The 22,086-nt window shown below is 39.6% G+C and overlaps 2 protein-coding genes across 4 annotated transcripts; one reads left to right on the top strand and one right to left on the bottom strand.

The window, feature by feature from the left end:
- Positions 1-6,571: 6,571 nt before the first annotated feature.
- sgcb (sarcoglycan, beta (dystrophin-associated glycoprotein)) lies at positions 6,572-12,033 on the bottom strand. Its single transcript, XM_063466649.1, has 6 exons — positions 11,999-12,033; positions 10,772-10,981; positions 10,497-10,682; positions 10,182-10,373; positions 8,585-8,713; positions 6,572-8,501 (listed from the first exon to the last, which is right to left on the bottom strand). Exons 1-6 carry the CDS (start codon positions 12,011-12,013, stop codon positions 8,301-8,303), a joined length of 933 nt encoding a protein of 310 aa, XP_063322719.1. The 5' UTR covers positions 12,014-12,033; the 3' UTR covers positions 6,572-8,300.
- Positions 12,034-12,719: 686 nt separating this feature from the next.
- Positions 12,720-17,863, top strand: spata18 (spermatogenesis associated 18). Of its 3 annotated transcripts, none has more exons than XM_063466647.1 (12): positions 12,720-13,161; positions 14,370-14,475; positions 14,546-14,661; positions 14,737-14,855; positions 14,969-15,064; positions 15,145-15,279; positions 15,366-15,597; positions 15,705-15,863; positions 15,956-16,131; positions 16,338-16,461; positions 16,583-16,657; positions 16,852-17,863. In XM_063466647.1, the coding sequence occupies exons 1-12, from the start codon at positions 13,075-13,077 to the stop codon at positions 16,936-16,938; spliced, it is 1,512 nt and encodes a 503-aa protein (XP_063322717.1). In that variant the 5' UTR covers positions 12,720-13,074; the 3' UTR covers positions 16,939-17,863. The 3 variants fall into 3 exon arrangements, 2 of the variants coding, with proteins under 2 accessions (XP_063322717.1, XP_063322718.1); XR_010092122.1 differs by having other exon boundaries at positions 12,721-13,161; positions 16,583-16,838; positions 16,939-17,862; XM_063466648.1 differs by having other exon boundaries at positions 12,721-13,161; positions 16,938-17,862.
- The last annotated feature ends 4,223 nt before the right edge of the window (positions 17,864-22,086 follow it).

A 22,086-nucleotide genomic window follows, 5' to 3' on the forward strand; every position in this document is an offset into this window, starting at 1 on the left:
TATGTGTTTCGTTGTTTCCTCCTCACTGTCACTGCTAGAGGATGTGTCAGAATCTACTGATGGTGCTTTGATATCTAGGCGCCGCTTAACGCGAGGAAGGTGTAGAAGATCAATGGTAGGCCACTTTGCATTTGGATCAGGACTCCTTGTTTGAGATTCTCTGAATGGGCGGGGTGGAATGCCCAAATTCCCTGGACTCTGCTGCACTTTGTGGCCTGTTTCATCATCACTTTCACTACTAGAAGATGAACTAGAGGTTGATGAAGGTTCTTTGATATCTGAATCTTTCCTCATGCTTCTGGAAGATGAATTTGACTCCGGTAATGGAGCGGTGATGTGTGAATGCTCTTTGATTTGGCTTATTCTGTCTATACTTGAGTGTACTTTGGAATCTGCTTCACTGTCACTGCTGGAAGAGGATGAATCTCTTATAGATGGTGAAGGTGCTTTGCCGTCCAGATTCTTACTCTGACTGGTATCCGAATAGACATCACGCCACTTTGTCCGCGGCTTTGGTTTAACTTTCACTGTGCTATCTTTATCAATTTCTAGCTTAACTGTGTGCTGGTCTGGCTCCTTATCACTGTCACTGGAATCGGAGGAAAACGAGCGCTCTGGTTTCACTGCAGGCTTGATTTGCTGGTCAGAGTTGGCTTTGTAAAGTGTAGACTCATCCTCACTGCTGTTTGAGCTGGAACTGGACACACAATCCCGCTTGTGTTTTTTGGAAGGGGTTGCCACAGTAAGTTTTGACTTATTAGAAGAACCAATTATACTGCCTGACCTGGGAGATGGACTTTGAACAGAATCACTAAATTCAAATAGTTCTTCATTCTCCTCTAAATAACCAGGGTCTGTTGTGTGTGGTGACCATGGCTCAGAGGTAAATCCAGGCATTTTACTTTTGCCTTCTAGTGATCTTTGTGGCACCTCTTCTTTTGTAAGTATTGAGAAATCAGTTTTCTGTTGAAAAGGGTCCTTTGTCACCTTAGGAGCCTTGGGCACTGTGTGGTGCTCTTTGAATTCTTTTTCAGATAGTGAAGAATCTGAGCTTGGAGAAGATAGGCTTCTCTTTTCCTCTAGCTCAACAGGATCTGGGATAGGTTCAAACTCCATGTTGTGCCTATGTCCAGCACTAGTGTGATCTCTGCCATCATTTAGTCTACCCTCTGAATTGCTCTGATGTGAGCTACTTTCATTTCCTGAATCTTCAGGAGTATGTTTAATATTCTGAGCCTCACTAACTTCACAATCAATCACTACATCATTATTGATGCTTTCCGGATTGCCACTGACTACAGTATCATAATACTGTACGTTGCCATCTTCTCTGTAGTCTACAGTGGTAAATGTGACTCTCCTTTCCCTGTGATGTCCTGTCCTTTCTAGTTCCTCTCCAGTGGAGAAGGCCTCATTTTCATATTGTGTTTGTTCTACAGAGACTGCAGAGTTAGTTTCACGGGACCGTGTATTGATGTTCTTTTCGGTGACTCTTTTCCAAAGAGCATCAATACACGGTCTTGCAAGGACTCCAAGGATAAAGGCAACCAGAAATGTGATGAAAATAGATAGACACACAGCCAGTGCCAAGTCAGACTGAGTAACTGCTCCAGCTCCTGGACTTGTCCCATTACGCACACTCTTTGTGGGGCCTGCTTGGATTATGTATTGGCTGGTTTCAGACAAACTTCTAGGTTTTCTTCTTGCACCACCTATTTTACTGATTTGGAGGTTAAAAACAGACACAACCTGTTTTTCTTTAGACACACACACATACAGTCCCGTGTCACTCTCTGTGATGTCACTGATGAGCAGACCACCATCAGGCTGGTTCACAGACGCTTGACCATTGGGCGTCCACCACACTGAGTCTGGAAAAGATCACATTGATATGCAGTATTATCAGTTTACATTGCTAAATATGCATTAAGCATTTTTGCATAATTTTGATGTATTACCTTCTGCTGAACAAGACAGCAGTATCTCAGAGCCCCTGTGGACTGTCACATCCTGATGGAGCTCTGGGATGTTCGCAGTACTGAGGCAGTTCAGGTCATCATCCTGCAGCTGAAGCAGATCTCTGCCTGAGAGGGTGGATGGAGAAGCACACATGATGCTCCAGACCTGCAGGCCTCTGCTGCTGTCAAAGGCTATCCGCCGTCTTAGACTGTGCATCCTGCAGTCACACTGCCACCTGTTTCCAAGCAGCCTAATGTCTGTTCCAATGTTTTGCAGGGTGAGGTACATTAAAGGATGGATGCTGGTCAACATGTTGAAGCTCAGATCTAGGACCTTTGAGGGCAATATAATATTTATGATGAGTTTGACTGGCAAAACAAATTGCATCTTAGATATTGACATTATTAGTTAATTAGAGTAGGCATCAAGGTTTTAAGTCTAGCTTTTGATGGAGCAAACTGAACGGATATCTGAAAAACAATCACCTGTATTTATACAAAAAGGCCCAAAAAATACAAAAACAAACAAGAACAAGAACAACAACAACAACAAAAAAACAGTCTTACTTTGAGCTGGGGTAAATCCTGAAACATCTGTGGATGGAGACTTGTGATGAGGTTATGTTGTAAGTGTAACTCTTTCAGTTGCTGAAGATGGCTAAGTTCTCCCAGTTGTAGAGTTGAGATCCTGTTGAAAGAGAGTTGCAGAACCTCCAAGGATTCAATACCCTCCAGCCCTGAATGACAGAAAATCAGAGTTGCATTTAGAGATTACTGGGTAGCTCCCATAGAGAGCAAGACATGTATTCTGTATTCCAGGTTTTCAGTAATAATAAGTTTGTCTGGCTCTTGTCCTCTCTGTCAGTTTGCTTGCAGGTCTGCCATATTAACACGGCTGACATTATATAATATGAAACATAAGCCTCAATCAGTGTGGAGCTTATCAATGAAAAACAAAATCAAATTGTTTTGTTTTCACAGTGAGTAGTGTTACAATATGTCTAATTATGGCCATTTTCTGCTGGCTCCTCCTTTTCAGTAGAGACAATCTCCCTGAGACTGCTGTGCTGAGGAAAAGCACTGTGGATCTGTGCTTCATTAGAGAGGCACTGAAGGTTTTGTGATCTGAATACCAAATAGAACAGGGTCTATGATTGTCAACAGAGCTCTTGCTAAGTAAATAGGCGGTCTATACATTCCATTAAAAGACTTATAGTGAATGGTTTCCTTTGAAACACTCACATGTTCAACCAAGGAGAAAGAGGAGAAACATGACAATGCCCAGGAAAAGTGGCATTGTGTGATTCACAACATTCCACAATTTCATTGTACATGTACAATGACACTAAAGGGCTGTTCTGTTGTATTCTATTTCCACCTTTTTAGGGAAATGTCGATTAACAACTGTGACTGGTTGTAGGGTGTACAGTGGAACTACGTGCGGTGGTTTATTTCTGCCTGGAGCAAAGTACTAAAGATAAAGCATATCAGTGGGGTGGTTTGTTTATATGAAAAGAACAGTAACTGACATGCATAAATCTCACAGATTTATTACACTATGGACTTTGAGGTAAACCCACCTGAACATGGTGGCGAGGTGGACTAATCTTTCCGGTGTGACTCATGGACATTTCTCAATGACATTCCATGAGGAAATTAAAGGTGTGCCTTTAAGGAGTGTGCAACTTTACCATTATATATTATTACCTAATATTAATGATAACAATAAATTATGGCCCAATTAACTAATGTGAACAAATTGTCTCATAGCAATCTGGAAGTCAAAACTTTTAGATGTTTACAAGAGACTTACATGACTAGTTCCATACTGAAGGTTAAATTTAATATGTCAGTTTTCCTACCACCTGTTTATGTTCCACCCAAGATAACAGTCAGCCATAGTCATGTAACCAACCTCAAAATGTACTGGGTGTGGTTTATGAATACTATGTAATATTGTTATATCGCTGCAATTTGCAAGACCAGTATGTTAGGATGGGTTGCTACTCATATTGGCTGAGAATTGTGCTGATATTAATGTCTAAGATTTTGTGATTGTAGTTTGTAGGATTATTAAATTCTGCAGTATATGCAAATTCAACAGAATTGTAAAGTACAGTAAGTATATTTACTAAAGCACTAGTAATGAAGAACAGTTTTCAGGTAGTTTTACTTTGCTTGAGTCAACCTTCTTCTCTTTATACTTAGATTTCATTACATTTTTGTGGGAAATGTTACACTTGTAGTGGATTGTTATAAACAAATGGTTGACACATTAAAGGAAATTCTTTAACCTTTGATCCTACTGTAAAAGGAAAAGTGGCTTCTTACTCTGGGAGACGTATTTTGCTTACATGGTTTGATTCCCCTTACTGGGAAGGTTTTCTCAAGAGAGTGATCTCTTTCAAGATGATAATATCCACAACAAAATGTGAATTATGGATGCAAAATGACATGAATATTAAATGGATGTTAACTAAACTAAACACCAAACAATTCTGGAGCAACAGTGTTAGAAAGCACGAGCTGCTATCATCATTTGGACACCAAATGATATGATGGATTTAAAAGTAATGATTTTTCATCCTTCCAATAGATACCTGTTGAATCAATGTTAAGCACGTATATTTTTTGCCCTTACTAAGAAGCTGTCTTGAGTTTTACAGCAAAAATTAGCTGCAAACTTAAACTGCTGCTAATGTTATGCACGATCTATTCGTGCTAAATTGTATTTTTTATAATTTTTTTCCAGTTCTTTCTTATTACAGCAGTTTAAATATTTTCCCTTTGATGAAAGTTCGATGAAAATTCACCAGAAAACACAATTCTTCTATAGAAGATGAGTGTGAAGTTAAGCACCAGGAAACACTGCACTGCATATATAATGCTAAGTGATATCAAAATCTTTTAAAACACCTGCAGATTCACCTGACAGTGAAATTACTTTTAAATTAAATTAATTACGTTTTTCAGGTTTTCAGTTAGCGCTGACTGGTAGCAGTTTTTATCCGTGTGAAAACGTGTATGTTTATGTGCTTTGACAGTGTTTTATTTATTAGTTTACAACCATATAACACTGACTCACCCTCTGGGAGTTGGCGTAGCTGATTCATCTCAACAGAGAGCAGCTGCAGGGTGGGGGCCCAAGATACACATTTCCGTCTGGTCCAAGGTCTTGAGCGATATGTATCTCTAAGATGTTGACCACCGAGGTTTCTTCCAGTGCACAGGGACAAACGTGTGATACTGTTGTTTCCCAGCCACACACTCCTGAGGTTATAATGTGGCTGGTGAAATGTTACAGATTTGAGGAGGTTATGTGAAAAGTCCAGCTCCGTGACAGAGTCCTGGATGTGCTGGGGCACCGAGGAAAGGCCAGCTGAGGAACAGTTCAACAGGAAAGCACTCTGACAGGTGCAGGACTGCAGACATGCAGGTGAGGAAGGGGAGCAGAGAAGCGAAGACACAAGGACTAACACAGCGGCCAAAAATGGACCCTGCGGAGTTGCCATCACAAGCTGCCCTGAGAGTACAGATTGTCACATTGCAGTTAGAAATAAATTAAAAAGGTTAAATATAAAAGTAAGCACACAGTAAATGAACTGAAGACTCACCTGTGCATCCACTCTTTGCCAAACTGACATGAAACCTTGTGACTCTTCACACCCGGAGAGCTCTACTTCAGCTGTCTCAAGCAAGTTCTGAACGAAGTCTGAGGTATATTTTGCTGCGTCTAGCTTAACACGTCCCTGCCCAAAGAAGCCACTCTGCGATTCATTCAATCATTTACATGTCTGGTTAATGTCTTACTGTCACAGTCTTACTGTGATGGTGTAAGTTTATGGCGAAGACCAAACCTTCATACTTTGCATTCTATTAGACAATAAAGCGCTATAATGAGGCGCAGTACACTTTTATGATTTTAAATGACCGTGGGTGCATTTACTGAAACAATGATAACACTTTTCACATAGCAACACATTTCTTTATTGAAACAAACATACCAATGAAACGTTGGACAAATTTTCAAATAAGGCTGGTCGCAATATTTATTTCTTCGGTTTTTCTTCGATCAAATAAGCTGTTCTTTCATGACAGGCATGAAGTCTGTGCTCTGAGAACAACTATTGACGTTAACATCAGTAATCGTTAACATCAGTTAACAACAGACAAGACAATCCAAAGCAAAGTCAAATATTATATATTATATTGCACAAAATTCAAACAACCCCATATAGGTTGCACCCGCAGTAGCTGATGAACTAAAATTCTCAACATTTGCATTAATCTGTAGCAGAATGTAGTGCACACCGTTTTTTCAATATTGTATTCTTCTGTTGTTAAAAAAGCTTTTGCAACAAAATTAAAATATTACACATATATCTAATGATATATAGTCCCTTGTATATCCATTGGCACGTGCATGATAAACAGCCCGAGATATGCAGAAAGAAACCTACTCTGCTTTAGCATCACTGGATGGCTTAAAATATATCATGTATAACAATTTATCATTAACTCTGTGCATTGCATTACTTGCAAGTTTTACATACATCATTACAGTCGTGTAGTGTCTTCCACATGTCAGCTAATATGACAGAAAATATCACACAGCTGCCCGGAATAATGAAACAGCAAATGGGATCTTACACAAACCCCATATAGGGTTTTTAAATTATTAATACTGGACGGCAAGCCAAAAAAATAAATATTGTATCTGCTCATTACTGCTAAAGGGGAGTGAAAATGATAATAATACCAATAAAGCATACATGAAACACTACATGTATGAAGGCTAATTTACGCTATCTCAAAAACTGACATAGATTTAACTCTGTCTTTGCAGCTGGATTTAAGGAAGAACTGTTTAAAGTTTACGTTTTTTGATCTTGTTTAGCACCATCTTGTGCCAGTACAGAACACGACATCACCGGGTTGGTTGGTTGCAGCTAATAGACTTACATTAGCCTATGTTAGCTAACTAGTAACCAGTAACTCAGGTGAGTATAAGGACACTAAAACTAAAAAGCAGTCTAAGGGGATCACTTTTGTGCTGTCCCTGGCTGCAACAATAAATTTTATCTTAAAAATCCAAGGCTATATTCAGTTTCACTTTCTGTCTCTTAAGCAGTAAGTGGTTCCCTTGTTGTTTGGCTAGCTGCATTGAAACAGTAAAATCCTCCTGTTAGCCACAGTAGGTGACCAGCACTCATTTACAAAGGTTTATAAAGCACTTTATAAATGACGACTGTGTGGAGGAGACCCTGTTTGAGTCAGGTGACAGGTGGTTCACCAGACCGACACGCTGCTGTCCAATACCGCACCTTTTCTTCAGTAGGTCGAGTGTACCTAGAAGCACAATCAGCTGGCAAAACAGATGTTTGCAAGATGCAATCAGCACTATTTATGCAATAAAATAGTCTCTTTTCCTATGCACATCCAAACAGTTTACAACACAACATACATAAAAACATACATAAATTTGATCGCATGTTGTGGCCTTTAACTGATTGCGCTGCTAGGTACATCTGGCCAGACGAGGAAAAAATCTGAGTTTCTAACACCAGCTTGTTGGTCTGGTAAAACAACCTGTCACTTGACTAAAACAAGCTCTCCTCCACACAGTGCTCATTTAGAAAGTGCTTTACAAACTCAAACATCACAGATAACAGGTGGATTTTCCTGTTTCAATGCAGCTAGCCAATTAACGAAGAACCAATTACTGCTTTAGAGGCAAAAAGTGAAATTGAACAGCATTTCCTTGTTTTTTTAACATAAAATTCATCATTGCAGCCAGGGGCAATGAAAAAGTGATCCCCTTTGATCCCTGCTTTTTTTGGTTTTAGTGTCCTTATTATCACCTGAGTTACTGGTTCTGTTATTAGTTAGCTAACATAAACTAATGAAATGCCCTGGTGATGTCATGTTCTGTACTGGCACCAGATGGTGCTAAACATTTTCAAAAAATGTAAACTTGAAACATTTATCTAAAATCCAGCTTCCCAGAGAGAGTTAAATCTAGTTTTTGAGAGTAGGGCTCCATAGTGTACATTAGCCTTTGTACGTGTAGTGTTTCACGTCCTACTATATAGAAGTAACATAGACTGATATCATCTCAAGTTGGCAAATCTGCAGAAAAATAAAATACTACAGTTTTTATCTTTGGCCAAGTGGCAAACATAATAAGAAACACAGAATTTGACACATGACCCACAGAGATATTATGCCCAAGCCATTATGAATGTCCTGTATATTAGAGCTCTACACTATCAAAAATAAATTTGAAAGTGGTTTGTCTAAATTCAGTGTGGACTGACTGAGATGCAATAGCAGATTCCAGTCCTAGTGAGCCTTCTTACATGGATTATCTAAAGTCTGGCATCCCATGTTGGTAAATTTCACCCGCACACGGAACAGAGTTCCATCTTCACACATGCAGAGCTTGTACCTCTCCTGACCTTCATTGAAATACAGATCTCCCGCAGAGTTCGGGAAACGCGTGGCATTGAACATGACCGATCCATTGAGCACGATGCTGTTCTCCTGCGAAGACAAATCATCATTACTCATCGATCTTCTGGCCCTTTACTCGATCGGCTTTATTGTAGGAAAAATTCCATACTCACAGCCCTGAGCTCAATGTTTCCACCCATTTTGAACTCGATGGTCCGACCCATGATGTTGACCCCTTCGTTACCACGAATGATGGCAGAGTCTCCTTTAATGTTCAGGTCAGATGCTGCATTACTGGTGATCTAAAAATCACAGAGAGAATATGAAGTTTAGAATATAATGTTATGAGCAGCAACACAAGACTGTTAACAAAAAAGTTAAAAAATAAAATGAAATAAAAATGATACTGTGAAAGACATTTTTAACGAATATTTTTTCCTCCACTTATTAAATAAGATAAGATAAGATAAGATAACCTTTATTAGTCCCACACGTGGGAAATTTGTTTTGTCACAGCAGGAAGTGGACAGTGCAAGAGTTATGAAGCAAAAATTTGAATAAAATAAAATAAGAATAAATACAGTACACAACTGTACAGAATAGAATAAAATAAAATACTATATACAGTAGAATAAAACAGAATAAAATATACAATAAGATAAGAATAGAATACAAATGCTATATACAACTGAGTAAAAATACAACGATGCCAGAAAAGATATGATGCAGCAAGTCTGCAAATATCTCTTAAGGCTACTGTATGGCCACTAAGCAGTTTATTAGACAGTATAATCTGAAAATAAATAGCACACTATGTGCACACTCTATGCTGGTTAGCTGGGCCTTTTCCAGCTAGCCTGGATGAGGAGGGAACCCCCCGCTCAGCGCAGCCACATGTGCCTGAGGTGTGATCTGGGCAGTTAGCCAGTGAAATTTGCTTCCTCTGTGATGCTGGCAACTTTTCCATTTTTGGCTTGTGGCAATACAATTGTGTTCATTGTGGTCAACTGACAGTTTCTTGTAGATCTAGTGGCATTTTTATCAGAAGTTTAATCATTTACAAACGTGTACACAAAAGTGTATTGTTACTAATCCAACAAATATGCATCTTTTGACATCTTCGAGTTAAAAATTCATAGAAAATAAAGAGATATAAATTAAAAATGTTTTTGCATGTTATTCTAGAAGTTTGGAAAGTTTAGGAAAAAAGTAAAAAATACATTTTTCTAACTTTAGCTGTGTTTTTGGAACCTGCGTCACAAATATGTCGCAAACATATTTGTTTGTGGTTATTTATTCTGAATCTTTTGAAAGGCACCACTGCCTGGAATTCAGCTCTGTTATGAATCTTCTTGAAACTTTGTTTTGCAGCTTTGCACACCTGTTTTTTCTGTCAGGTTCTCTCAGCCTCTGATAAACTGGAGTCATGGTGAACTGTAAACTTTATATCCCTCCATAGACTTTCTAGATTTTCAGATTTAAATATATTTCTTTAGAATAGTCCAGTTTTGTTTAAACATTCACATGATGTGGCGTCTATGAATGTTTAGATTTGAAGTAGATTTGTGAAAACAACTTTCATAGGGTTAAAAGATGAATTCATAACTGAGCCTTTCTTCTGTTTACACTGATGAAGTTCAGCGTCTTCATGGGGACTTTCCATGTTCTGTAAATATGCTATTTCACTTTACCTTTATGGATTATTAGCTAATGTTTGGCACAGGTTATAAAACACTGACCCATCAGTGAGTTACTGGAAACCGTACACACCCTTTCTGTGGAAGCTTTTTTAACGCTGAGGACTTTGACTCCTTTGGGCAAATGAAACTCGTGGTTTTCAAAGTCAGTGCTGAAGAATGTGGTCTGGGTCCGAGGGTCTGTGAAGGATATGCCGACATCACTGACGACTGAGGTCTTGTCCTTTTCTACGCTCAGCTTTGTAGTGCCTTGCTGGAAGACTACCTGTAGCAACACATGTGAAATAAAAGAGGAGAGTTTTTAATGTGTGCACATTATGGGCTTTTCTTTTCTTTTTATTGATACTCGGCTTTTACTAAACTCTGTAACACACTCTGTATTGCTCACCGGGTTGTTGTTACCAACAATGACCAGATCCTGGTCTTTACGGCCTCCTACTGTGCTCTTGTGCAGCGGGTGGACGATACCCATGTCTGCTTTCTGTTTGAAGCGCAGCAGGCCACTCTCATGGAACTCCATACTGTCGCAGCCATTCGGACCGATGCGGATCACTGTCCATATAACCAATGTGATCTGTGAGGTGACAGCATGCACAAAATATACAGATCACACACTAAAAAAAGCAACACACAGACAAATACACTGATGTTTTAGGTACTCACAATTAAATTAATTAAGGCGAGGAGGAAGAGGAGGATGATGATGCACACAGCCATGTTTCCTTTGCGTCCTCTTAGCCCTGTCTTATGAAGACGCTCTTCCTCTATGGGTACATAGCCTGCTTTGAAATTACTGTTGTGCTCCTTGTTGATGGTGCGGCGTTCTATGGCTTTTTCACGCATGGACTTCTTCACTGGCCCATTGGAGCTTTCCTAGAAGCCAGAAAACAAACTCTGAGGTCTAATGCTTATAGTCTTAATAACACGTAATAACAGATAATACAACCTGTAATCTGTGGTGTAACTGTCCCACATTTACCACGTAATTCTACTGAATTACTTGAAGTACCTACTGTTTCTCAACGTAGCCACTTAAAATGTAGTTATAGCAAGAAATGGTAGTAACAATTAGAGAAACTAATTATACTGTAAGAACTTCTAAATAAGAAGACCTATGAGTACCTATGAGTATTTTAACGGAGAAAGAAATGAGAGCTACATGCATGCATTTTTAAATTAATTAACACCTTCATGTTGTTTTAATGGAAAGTAAAGACAACCTTTCCTCTTTTTACAATGTAATTACACAGTATTGTTAGGCTGTACTTGAGAGTATCCACTCATAGGCCTAATTTTATAGCTTTAGAGCACATATTGACTTACTATTGAGTTTGGTTTACCCAGAATCTCACGTTTACGCACCAACTGTTGTATTTTCTCGACTTTCTTTTCTTTTTGAATCGCCTCTACTTTCTTTTTAGGTTTAAACTAAAGCTTTTAGTTCCTCCTTGTTTTCAATGTCCTCTCTGCATCTGTTAAATACCCGCGACAGCCTGTCTCTGGCCATAACTAAAAATAAACTGCACTCATTTTGGCAGCAAAATGGAAATAACCTGCTCTCCGCTGTATCAATATTACACAGCTATAGTTTTATTCTCTTCATAGTGTTGTAATAAATTCGCTGTCAAACAGCAGGTCTAGTAAAAGAATAAGATTTGTATTTAATTCCATATGACGCTTTCGCTACCCATAGCAGAGGCCACTGTTTTCTGTTACACTGATATTCCGATAGAGCCAAGACAAAAGCCCAGTACGCTTTTTAAAAAAAAAAAAAATTACTCCAGTTTATATTGTGTATTATTTAGAAACATATATAAGTGTTCCGTTAACTAAATGCAAAAAAGGCGGAGAAAAACGCAAGAATAACAAGAAATACAGAACATAACGGACCTGTTCAGACGCCATGTTGACCCTCCCTCTTCTGCTTGCTGAGAGTTCGGAGCAAACCACTTTTCACAGATAAAGGGGATGACAGTACTCCATAATGATTATGTTTTGAGTTGTTGACTGAATGGTAGTTGAATATGACTTGACTATGGAAAACAAATACATACACAATAAATATAAAAAACAGATAAATAAAAAAAATCTATCAAAAAAAAAATTGATGACATTGAAAAATGGCATATTCCAAACTCAGCCAGCCAATGACAGAAAGATCCTAAAATAGAAGAAACGGTCCATTCATATTTTCCACAGGTGAACTGTCAGCAGCGGCCACGATTCTTAAATAATAATAATAATAATAATAATAATAATAATAATAATAATAATAGATAGATAGATAGATAGATAGATAGATAGATAGATAGATAGATAGTAATGACATTACTATTAATTATATATATTTCATAGCTGTACATAGCATAGTGATCATTTTTTATCACAAAAAATTGTGATACAATTGTGATCATACACTCAAAAAGTCATATTTAGGATAACGTATTTAAAGGCATTAATTGAAATGGTTGCTAAATTTAATCTGGATTACAATACATGAGTACAACACACATTAGTATTCCAGTTATTATTTTAGATACTACAATGAACTGCACATTTAATTTAGTATGTCATATTATCGTATAATCGGATTTGACCCAACACCGCCACTCAAGCAGCACCTGACCCCAAGGGGGAGTTAGTTAACTCCCTCGGCATTGGTTTCGTTTAACAGGATGACATTACAATCGTATTTACATCTGGGGGGAGACCACAGTCTGCAGAGGCCTGACTGAGACGGGAGTAATTTATTTAAACCCTGCGTTGATTCGTTGCTCCCGTCGTCTCCTCACTCGGTTGCCACAACTGAAGGCGGCGCTTGGCATCCGTGTCGCAGGTGCAGAAAGCTGCCGGTCCAGGGATTTTTACTACACTCCTCGTTAAGACGGACCCCCTTCCGCCTGCTGTTGCTGCTGCAGGCCTCCTCCTGGGGCATTTTTAAAACCTCCCGAGGATTGTGGATCGACATGGCTGACACTTTAAGGAGATTGACCAACACATCTTCATTCAGCGTCTTACAGGACAAGCTCGAGAGTTGGCACAAAGACTACCATGTAAGTTCATCAATAAGTCATGATTGACCTAAATCTGACCACACCACTTCATCCGTGTTAGCCAGTCCTATTTCCACGATCACTATCCACTGAATTGGTATATTTGCATACAGTTGAACCTTTTAGCCAAAGGGTTTCAGATATAATATCAGCATCCTCGTCTTGAGGACATGACTAATAGGTTTGTCTGCTCTCGTCCATTACTGATTTTTATTCTTTAAACCTGTGATTTTCATTTGATTTGTTCCGCTTTATTATTATAATCATGAATGAAACGGTTACAGACAGGTTTGGAAACGCTTTAAATCATTTTAAAAAATACAGCAAAGGAATGCATTTGTTTAGATTTGATTTCCCAGTGGAGTTTGGTTGGTATGGACGCCGGTTGCCATGGGTACTTTTAGACTGCTCCAAAGATATTTGCCTCAGGTTGAGATGGTTCACTTCCTCTTTCTTCCAGTAGAGGCAATAACTTCAAATGCAGGAATCAAATGCCTTCGAGTGTTTACAGCTAATACGAAATACAGCTAATAAGAAAGTAATAAGTAAAAATGAGTAATAAGTAAGTAATAAAGAAATAACCATCATAATATATATAATATAGCAATACAGTACTATATCGATTAATTGATTATATATATTGAATTCTTTTTTAAAGAAAATCTAGGAGACATACCCTAACAGACCTAACAAACCTCCTAAACTAAATATTGTTTAAATAAATGTAATATAATAAATAGGTACACAGCATAAAACAATGGAGTTTTTTTGCTGAGCTACTTTTCGCTTGGCTAAATTGTGAATAAATCTTTCCTGTAACCTTCTGTCAGGAAAAGTGAAGCTAAAGAAATGAAATTATGGGCAAATAGGGCAATACCTTCGACTATATATATGGGCCATAACATTCACAGGAAAATGCTATTTTTCAATTGTCTTAAAACCCTAGTTTTGTGTCAGAGTCTGCAAACTTTTCAAGCAGTTTTTATCAAATGCAATTTTGCCACCTACAGTTCTAAAACATATATGTTAGTTTAATCTGTGATTCTAAATAGGCTTTAAGTGAATCGTTGTCTGTTTCTTTGTACTAGACAGCGTGTACTCTACCTCTGGCACTGTGACAGCTGGGGAAGGCTCCATGTGACCATGATGGATAAGTGGTTAAGACAATGGAAAAATAAATTTGTTTCCTTTTTTTTTAACCCTCCAAGGTGATTTCTTGTGACCAGAATCTGAACAGATGTTGTGAGCTGATTGAAATCACCGCCAAAATCCAGGGCCAACTGTTTGCCATCCTCAACCTTACAGCTGCAGAAGGTACAAGCTTCATCAGTTTATTTATGTTTATTTTATTGAGCACAGGTTCTAACATTTTGTCACTAATCAGGTGGACACTATGCCGGAGTGGACACTCTGAAAACACGACTACTACCATGGCTCGGATCCTGTTTCTCAATGGCAAGGCCCTCAGTCAGTGATGACACCAGTCTACAGCTCATCCAGGTGACTCCATCTATCAGTAAACCACAAAATATATCAGAGTGTTCATATATATGACATATCATTTGTAAATGTTAGGATTCAGCAGAGAAGGACAGAAAGATCAGGGAGCTCTCTGCCTCCCATGAGAATGACTTACAGAAGCTGGAGACTCAGCTGTGCTCCGCTCGGCTACAGCTGGAGTCGGTCAGAGCAGAGTGAGTCTAAGTTATAGATAAAAAAAACTGTCAGACCTTCTTACCTCAGCTTCAATGGCTCATATTTAACTACACTTTGGTCAGTAAACACAGGTACTGATCTGTTTAAACAGGCTGCTTGATGCTCAGAAGGAACTGGATGAGACAAAGAGCAAGTCTACAACCACCTTTCTGGCCACTGAAGATGAAATATTACAACTGAAAGCTGAGTAGGTGATGTAGATGATTTACTTGTTTTAATATGCACGTATGTGTTTTTCTGTTAACGTGAAGTGTGTCTGTGCTTCAGTTTGAGATCCGCACATGAGCAGGTGGACATTTATAAGAGAAAGCTGGAAGCTCTCGATGACTATGAGCGGCAGATTCGCCTGTTGAGAGACGAAGTGTCTTACCTGAGCACAGAGAAAGCCATGCTGCAAGCGAGGTACCCACACAAACATTACATGCTCACACACTGACACCGTTCAGAGTCTTAAATAATTAATATGTTAGTTTTTTTCTGTCTCTCAGGTTGGTGAGGAGTCGTTCTCCGAGCCCTTTGTCCAGGCACAGCCGCTCTTCCAGCCCCGGAAGGAGTGAGTCACCCACCCGAGCCCAGCTCACTAACTCCTCCCGCCACGCCCGCCTTGTGTCGCGCTTCAATGACCTGTATGCTGTGGAGCGTCTGGATGCCCAGGCCCTGCTTCGCCGCTACATTTCTGACTTGGAGATGGTCCAGAGAATAATCTTTATTGCAGTTGTGGTATGGCTGCAGCTATTTTAGAGCTGTGTGTACACAGAGCTGATAATTTGGTCTGCTGTCTGCTGTGATTTATGGAAATGTATGTATTTCCTGCTTTCCTGTTATAGGAATCCTTCAAGACAGCAAAACTGGCTTACCGTCAGTTCAAGCTACGAGTCAGAAAGACACTGTCCACATCTCACTTTGGGCCGGAAAGTCTAGAAGATGCAGCTGTGGACTACATCGTCAGAAACCTGGACCTTTATGATGTTCAGACCAGCGTCAATGTAGGATGATGTGTCTCATTTGTGCTGTGCAACACTCATGAACAAAATGCTGTAGTTCTGAGGGAAACCATGATTCTCTTTCATCTCTGCAGGATGTCATCAATGCTATGAATGTGAACCCTCGGATCTCCTTCCCGCCAGAGGTGGACTTTGTCCTCATCAGTTCGTTGATCAGAGAGGCATGCAGAGTGGCCTTCGCCATGCAGACACTGGACCCTCCACTGGACTTGGGCTTTGCCACTGATGGAGAACTATACAATGACATCAAGTCAGTCCTGTTTTTGTACATCCAGCAGTCATTTGTTCATTTTTTTAAAGGGAAAGTTTTAAGTAACATGTTTTCCATGCTGCAAACAGTCACTACAGAATATCACTCCTCCAACTTCAGCCTGTCACTGAAAGCCTCTACCAGTAGATGTCACCCACAACACGTAGATGCACACTTCCAACTCTCCCCTGTCTCTTTCCCTTAAGGTATCGGCGCAGCTATGACTCTGAGTTCACTGCTCCTCTGGTGATGTACCATGTGTGGCCAGCCTTAATGGAAGGAAACACTGTAATAGTGAAGGGCGAGGCTGTGACTAGAAGTGGTGCTCTGGTATTGGTTTTTTAATGTTTAAATATATCACAATTACTGGATGTTGTTTTACAGGCTACGTGAGAACACGAAGATGCATACAAAGCTCATGTGCATACTGGTGGTTTTTCTGTTTTTGCAGTGGAGCCGAAGCCGCAGCAGAAGCAGTAGTACCAGCCCTGTGCGCTCTCGCTCTCTCAGCCCAACTCGCAGCCTTGTAAGTCACTATAATATTAAATAGTCCAACCACACAGAAAGAAAAGCACAACTTGGGGGTTTTGGTCACACAGGGGATAATTTTCTTTTCCTGGGTATAACATCGTTCAGCTACTCATGAAATTATGATTCCTTTTACTTTTTGTACCTAACAACGTGCATGCATACCCATGGCTCTAAGGGTATGTATTTCAGAATCACTTTTTAAAATGTAATTTGGTTTGTTTAAGCTTTAACTTACTCAAAAACTGTAAGTATAATCATCATCATTGTCATTTTTAGGCATTTAACAGCAGAAGAAGCCTGTCTCCTGGACGTCTCAGAGCTAGCCACCTGTGACATTTGGCCACATGTGCTGAAAGTCAAATGCATGGTCACACTTATGCTTCTACCAAATAAAGCAATGAAACCGTTCATTACCAACCAAAGGCTGTGTGCATTGTTGGAAGGAAGCTTTACAGGACATAAGATGATATAGATTAGGCAAAATTAACCCAGTAGATAACTGAACAGTTGTTCTACTATACTATATTCACTCTATTAATTTTTGACTAACAGTATTGTAGTGATGTTTGGGAACTTAAAGGAAAGGCATATTTCAGGGAACAAAAAAAGACCTGCACACTAGCACTTTATTAGTGCTAAAATTAGGACCCATACTCAACTCTATCAGTCAACATTTCAGTGGCAGATTGTATTACTGTGCTAGTGATTGGTGCTAATTTAACATCCTCCAGTACTTGAGTTACAGATATTTGGTCAGTGTTTTTAGTGTTTGTTGGATGCTGTGTTGTTATTCTTATTTTATTTTTTTATTCTTTTAATATTTTTGTTATTTTTGGTGCTGTTGTTCTATGTACATATGTGATACCAGATCAGACTTTCAGATAAGATGGTGATGAGATTTTTCCACTAAAAACGTAGAGAGTTGTTTACGTCGTCATTGTAAAAAACAGAAGGGTCAGTGGCAGTTTTTTGGGGGAGATATATCCGGGTGCATTCAGTGTGACAGTGCGTGTCTTAAAATTTAAAATGGATTAAAGAAGAATTAAAACATATTGATTTTACAGTGATGTGGTTTGCAATGTGAGTATCCTTTAATGGTGCCTTATATGATTGTTTTTGTATTAAATGGCTGATGTGTAGTTTACTGCAACTCCAAACTATTTTCTGATTTGTAATGTATCATTTTATTTTGATTAAAGACTTTTTTCTGTAGCTTTAGTTCAGTGTAGCAATTAATTTCCTACAGACATTAAAAAACATTTATCAATTTCATCAATATAGCATCAGAATCAGAATCAGCATACTTTATTAATCCCTAAGGAAATCAATTGGGTTACATTTGCTCCATTACAGTAACAGTAACAGAAAAAGACTAGACTATTTAACAATACAATATGTTACAGATTTAAGAAATAGCACAATATATACAAATCACTCAATAATAAATAGCAAGGACTGACAGAGGTGATTGTAAATAAATATCAAGAATATTGACAGCAACATTACTGAGTAGAAAAGAGCATGTACAAGAAGGATGTAACTGTTGCAGTGTTTACAGTGCATTAGCTGGAGGGGTTGTACAGGGAGATGGCCACGGGCAGGAATGATTTCCTGTGTCGTTCAGTGGTGCTTTTTGGTAATCTCAGTCTCTCACTGAATGTGCTCCTGTGGCCAGCCAGCACGGAGTGGGTGGGAGGTATTATCCAACATTGTCTTTATCTTGGACAACATCCGCCTCTCCGACACCACCTTAACCCTGGAGAACCCATGGGGTCAAATTTGACCCCATGGTTTCCCTAGAAAACCAATGGGGTCGGCTCTGACCCCATGGGTTCTCCAGGGTTAACGGAATCCAGCTCCAACCCCACAACATTACAGGCCTTGCCGATCAGTTTATTGAGTCTGTTGGCATCTGCGACCCTTAACCTGCTCCCCCAGCATGCAACAGTATAGAGGATAGCACTGACCACAACAGACTCATAGAAAATCCTGAGCATAGTCCGATAGATGTTGAAGGACCTTAGCCGCCTCAGAAAATAGAGATCTCTGGCATTTCCTGTAAAGTGCAGTGGCGTATTTAACCCAGTCCAGCATGGTAATGCAATTAAATCAGAAGGGACAGTTTTCACCAAAACCATTTTTAAACAGCTGATGTGGTGTGGACACCCAAGTTTGTGAATGTGATAACTCGAGAACAAAGTGACGAATTAGTTTAAAATTCATACCATAGGTATTTCTACGAGGTGGCTGAGGAGTACCACTGGCCGTCGCCAATATTTTTTTTGCTACTGCGTCTTATACTTTTCAAATAGCATTACATTCCTACAGCCCGATCCGGCGGGGAGGTGTGGGAAGATGGTTTGAAAGAGGAGTGAAAGAAGCCATCTATGTCCACTGTGAGCGACCATCTTTGAACAGAGGCGGTGGCTTACGACACCAACTGTCTGCCAACTATAATCCAGTTTTGAGATCCCTTCCCAGACGCCTTAACGCCCACTCACACCCTGGGCCATCTGACCTCAGGAAATCACATGATAGGGTGGGGTCAGGTTTCACAATAAGCTCACCCGAAACCCTGGCTGATTGTGACCCACACCTGTTTTCACACCTTGGCTCATGTGATTTGGTAGAGGATAATCAGGGGGTCCTTTTGTCCCTCTTTTGGGGGGATACTCCCACTGGGTTTAAATCTGGGACTCTCCAGATTTAAACCCAGATTTAGAACTGAAGAAGCTTCTCGGATGAGAAGTGAAACGTCTTCAAGCAACTTAAAGAAGTCCAGACGCTTTTCTTTCCAAGCTCCTTAGACTAAAGAGGTAAGTATTATTTCTCAGTTGCAGTGACTAGATAGGAGAAAATACACAGTAGAAAACTAAACAGAAGAAAGAATAAGAGAAATAACAACTTAACATGAACCAGTGACACACTCCGGGGCCTGATCAACCCTGGCAAGGCCTCCTTGGATGAGGGTGTCTAGTGATAATGGCCGAAACACCCGATGAATCCAAGGTCCACTACTGACGATGTGTCCCAAATCTTAATATGATAATGTAGATCAGATCTCCAACCCCCCCCCCCCACACACACACACACAAAAAAGGCAGATTAGCCTGGGTAAAAGATCGAAAGTTGAGGCACACAACAATGTGTGCTGCTGGTAAAGTTTCTGGGCTGCCTTTCCTCATAACAGCCATCTCTCAAGATTCTCGCCATTTAAAGCAATGAATTATCAGGCACTACAACATCTAGTCCTTTTTATGAATTTCCTACTACTCTGTTTGAACAATAGGGGACGCTGCTACTCCATCAAAGCTCAAGAAGTAAAAACATTGCAATGTGTGGAGCTTAATTTAAGTTTGGATTTAGTCCATCAGTCAACACAGAATAAAAAAACCATGGGTTATCACATTAATTGTGCAATTTCAAAAAGCCTGCAATCATATTACGACGTTTTATGAAAGTTGGAGGAGGAGAAAAGGAGCCTTTACTGGCAAAAGCAAAGCCCAAAGTAACACAGAACTGAAGTCCAGCCAAAAAACAGTACAGGAAGCATGAGAAAATCAGGGAGCACAACAGATGTCTTGATGCAAAGGGGCAAAGATGTTATTGCATGTATACAGTGTGCAAATACACTGCACAGGTGAAATCATCAACAAAAGGTGAAACTAGGCCAAAATATACGAGAACACCAACCTACAAAGTAAAACAGGAAATAATTAAAAGACAATTAAAACTGACCCTAAAACCATAAGTCACATAGTGGGAAATAGCACAGGGGGGCAAAGGCACAAACTGAGAAGAATAAAAACAAAATCCAAACAGTCTCAAATACTAAAACTCAGCACTATAACAGAAAAACATCTGGATTGTGGCAATATAAATGAAATGTTTCTAATAAACTGTGCACTGAGTAGAAATACAAAACAAAACGTTATCTTGTTAAAGCAGTGTTTTGTTTTTTTTTTAAAAGAAGTGAAAAGTATAAAGGAATAATAGCGCTCAGACTGACACATTATCTTTACACTTGGACTCATTTCTTTGCAGAATCCCAGCAGCAACACCCCAGTTGAGGCAATTTTTTTATTCCTGAAATCTAATTAGCTCTCCCTGTCTGCTGGCCTTCTTCCCACCAGTCAAACCAATTTCTGTCAGCTCTTCAAACCATATCTAATATCGGAAATCAAGTGTTAGTTCTGCTAAGCAGAAATTACACACTCACAAATAATTGCAGCACTGTGTGGTGCAGTGTTGGTTGGCTATTTGCTGTATTATGTAACTTGCACTATTATCGAGAGTTTTTGATGAGAAAGCTGCTTTTGCTGTTTTGATTAGATGCAATCATGGTGATTACACTCGGCTGCTGTGACCAGAGATTTGGTCTGTGTGGTCGCTGATTAAAGATTACATGGCTGTTTTTAGCATTAGCATTCGTTTGTATGAAGCGTGTAACATTATCCAGTGGTTTTAAGGACAGAAGAGTTTTACATGTAGCTTTACATTACCTTGCATGCCATTTCTCTAGAGACAGGCAAATTTAAGTTTGCTCTCGCAAAAAATACAACAAATCCTTTGTTATGCCTCGTATTAGGAATACCAAGAGACTTTGAATGTGTACTGGAAAAAAACTGAAACCTGTGGGAACTTGTACTCTGTTTCCACAACAAATTTCCTAAACAAAAGGTGTATTGTCAGATCTATGATGCGTCTGAGAGGTCCTGGCTCCTTGAACGCAGGCGATAGCCTGCTATGGAGCTATGCAGTGGACTGTTTCAGCTTAGTTGTCCTGTGAGTCTGGGGGGAATTGTTTACTTAGGTGTGCTGTGGTCAAATGTGGTCATGGACACAAGAACACCAGACTGTGGATAGACGAAGAAGAGAGAAGAGAGAGATGTTCTGAGAGATGGCAAATACTCAAATACTGCCTTGTACATTTTAACTGATAGAGAGAAAGACAGTAAGCCTCTATATCTAGATTCAGTTTACTGTTTCCCTTCTGACCAGAGTGGCAAATTTCAGTGTACTAGAGGTAAAATCTCCATATATGCGCCATTTTGGAAAGACAGTAGAACTTGGAGCTGGCCCTAAACAGACAATAGAGAGCTGGAAATCCAGCCAAAGTTTCCACTTTTGTGGCAAAGGCCTGACTCAGAGCTGCTGGAGCATGCGATGTTTCCTCTGGTTCTTCATAGCCTGCTTCGTCCTGGCAGCGGTCTAGTTTCAAAAGCGAGCTTGAGGAGTGTCCACCCTTATCCCACAGCCAGAAGGGAAATATTAATGAGGCTGTATATCTGAGCACATGATGACATGGTTATGGGTGACCAGACTCCAGTTTGTAAATCAAAAGCAAAACTAAAACAGAGCATAGAAGGAATGACAGAAAATAAAGCAACAGTGACTAAATATGAACCAATGATGGAGTCACTC

The sequence above is a fragment of the Pelmatolapia mariae genome, linkage group LG23 (genome assembly GCF_036321145.2).
Source record: "Pelmatolapia mariae isolate MD_Pm_ZW linkage group LG23, Pm_UMD_F_2, whole genome shotgun sequence".
NCBI classification, from domain to species: Eukaryota; Metazoa; Chordata; class Actinopteri; order Cichliformes; family Cichlidae; genus Pelmatolapia; species Pelmatolapia mariae.